The following is a 2,946-nucleotide window of genomic DNA, read 5'->3' as shown; positions in this document are numbered from 1 at the left end:
CACACACACACACACACACACACACACACCACACACACACCACACACACACACACACACACACACACACACACACACACACACACACACACACACACACACACACACACACACACGCGCGCGCATATATATATATATATATATATATATATAAAAACATGCTGTCACAGTATTGTAATGTGATATTTGATACTATATATTTTCATTCTATCTCTCAGATCACTCAGCAGCTGGAGGGAATCTGTTTGCAAGTGATTGGCCTGGTCTTGCAGAAGCCCATCATAGGTATGGCAGGTGTGTGTGCGCGGGCAGGCCAGGTTTTTTTTTTTTTTTTTTTATGTGAACTAACACACACAGACATGCAGTACTCCCATTCAGTTTCTATAGTGACGTTTGCAAAACTGGAGTTTGGGTTACTGCACGCTGCCATCATTGTAGAAACATGCTAGCAAATGTGCTTGCTAGCACTATTACTGTCTGTCAACCTTGTGACACATGTCTCGAAGGCCATCACAGTCCCTTGAGTCCCTTTTCACATTAGTGAGCTATCTTGCTAGCATGTTTTTAGTTCTCTTTTAGAGGATATCTCTACTTGATTTGACTGACTTCAGCTGAACATTAGAATGGAGATGTGCACAGAACAAGGACAGTAGATGTCATGAGATCAGTTACATTGAAATTGTAACTTTTAATGGTATAGGAATGATTACAACAACAAAAACCCAGCACAGTGTCCAAATGGACTCCTGAATATTATTTAGGACAGACTAATGTCTGCTTGTTCACTTGCAAATTGCAGCCTCCCTTGTTGGCTCTTTTCCTCTTTGAGGTGTGTGTGTGTGTGTGTGTGTGTGTGTGTGTGTGTGTGTGTGTGTGTGTGTGTGTGTGTTAATGAATAGATTAGCTGATAACCTCCTGCTGGCAAAGGGAAAGCTATGTTCAGGCAGAGGCAGATAACACAGCAGGTGATGGTCATAATGACCAAAATGAAAGATAAAGACGTCAGGCTCATTTTTCTTTAGGAAATTTATACCACACACACATTTCAGCACAGATGTGCTCTTTACCCCTTACTTTATCGCATGAATCCCCAAGGAGGGGTAGGAGGAGCTGAACACATCATTGCAATCCTCATAATCAGTGCTTCTTTACAACTGCTGCCAGTGTGTATCTACTGTTGTGTCAGCACAGGGGATGCAAGCGGCTCAATGTAATGTGGAGACACATCTGTCAATGAAAGTCTAAATTAGGGCTGCACAATTATTCTAACAATTGCAATCGCGATGTCATCGCTATGATAAGCCACAAAAACGGTGCGATTTAATTAGACAAAAAAAGTGTGCTGTGTGTGACACTCTCTTCTCTGTGTGCACTGCAGTCTGCTCATTATCCAACCCACACCAGGCTCTCGCATATGCCCCTAAAAACAGATCTGTGCAAACCACAACAATGATTTATGAGCAGGGTGTGCCTAACGGTAAACACACAACCTGCCGTAAGCCCCCCTCCCTGCCATCACCAATCTTTCAAAACAGTCGGACGAGCACGAGAGAAAAGCCTGTGGGCCGGTGTTCTGTGACAGAGGCAGAGATGAGTCATCAGCAGCTGAAGTGGTCAGACAGAAGAAAACAGGAAGAAGATAAGAAAGGTTTAGGTTTGGCTCGCTGGCCATTTAACGTTGCTGTATGAGTGTCTTTTGTTCATCATGTTCAACTTTTCTTAAAGCCTGTGTGCGGGACATTAAAAAAAAAAGTGTGACGTCCTACAGCAAGCTGAACAATGTCAATATGATTATTGACAAGTTAGATTAGACCATACAAATTAGAGAACAATGTAGAGCATTTTTCTTGCACAAGGATTTAATGAATAAAAACAACCCGAAATGAAACTGCTGTAACTGGATTTAATGTTCAACTAGTGGTAAAATAGTAAACGATTATACAAAATTATAATGAATATAGTAATTAATTTACATTTACTTCTGACGCTTTTTCCCAAAGCGATTTACAATTGCTAATTATGTCAGAGGTCAGACACCTCTGGAGCAACTAGGGGTTAAGTGTCTTGCTGAGGGACACATTGGTGGATGGGTCACAGTGGGGAATTGAACCCGGGTCTCTCACACCAAAGGCATGTGTCTTATCCATTGCCACATTGTATTATTGTTATTCTAACAATATACTATTAACTGAACACTTAATGTTATAATATCATACTAATACACTCATTTATACTAGTTCCTCCTCCAGGTTGTGAATAGAGCCTCTGCAATGGACAGATGTAGATTTAACCAGAGTCATGATAATAATTATAATAATCTTTATTTGTAGAGAACTTTTCAAAAACAAGTTACAAAGTGTAAAGACAATAATACCCAAATGACAATAATACAAAAACAATACATGATAAAAGCAAGAAAACATTGAAAAGACTAAAATACACGTTTAAGATAAATTAGTAAAATACAATCAAATCAAATAAAGTCAAATAAGATCGGGAAAGACTCTCCTATAAAAGTATGTTTTAAGAAGGGACTTAAAAGAGTTCACTGACTCAGCCGACCTGATTTCCTCGGGCAGGCTGTTCCAGAGCCTCGGGGCCCTGACAGCAAACGCTCTGTCCCCTTTAGTTTTCAGTCGAGACTCTGGAACAGACAACAGACCTCTGCCCGAGGATCTCAAGGTACGTGCTGGTGTGTATGGGACTAAAAGGTCAGAAATATAACAAGGCGAGAGGCCATGAAGAGCTTTAAAAGTAATCAATAGAATTTTAAAGTCAATTCTAAAACATACTGGGAGCCAGTGTAATGAAGCTAAAATAGGAGTAATGTGGTCATATTTCTTTGTTCTGGTTAAAAGCCTGGCAGCTGAGTTCTGCACAGTCTGAGTCGATCAATAGATTTTTGGGTTAAACAGGTGAAAAGGCTGTTGCAATAATCCAGGCGTGA

General features: G+C 40.4%; 1 protein-coding gene across 5 annotated transcripts in view; it reads left to right on the top strand.

Moving 5' to 3' along the window:
- ipo8 (importin 8) overlaps positions 1–2,946 on the top strand; it is a 67,094-nt gene that overhangs the window by 16,177 nt on the left and 47,971 nt on the right. Inside the window, exon 17 of one of the 5 annotated variants that reach the window (XM_046071870.1) lies at positions 218–293. The exons of 3 other annotated variants lie outside the window; for them this stretch is intronic. In XM_046071870.1, the coding sequence (XP_045927826.1) occupies positions 218–293 (76 nt within the window). The remainder of the gene's footprint in view (positions 1–217; positions 294–2,946) is intronic. One more of the 5 variants, XM_046071872.1, reaches the window with a different exon arrangement.

This window comes from Micropterus dolomieu, linkage group LG16 (genome assembly GCF_021292245.1).
Source record: "Micropterus dolomieu isolate WLL.071019.BEF.003 ecotype Adirondacks linkage group LG16, ASM2129224v1, whole genome shotgun sequence".
Classification (NCBI taxonomy): domain Eukaryota; kingdom Metazoa; phylum Chordata; class Actinopteri; order Centrarchiformes; family Centrarchidae; genus Micropterus; species Micropterus dolomieu.
Note: the sequence above shows the minus strand (reverse complement) of the source record. Positions and strands in the feature narration are given on the sequence as shown.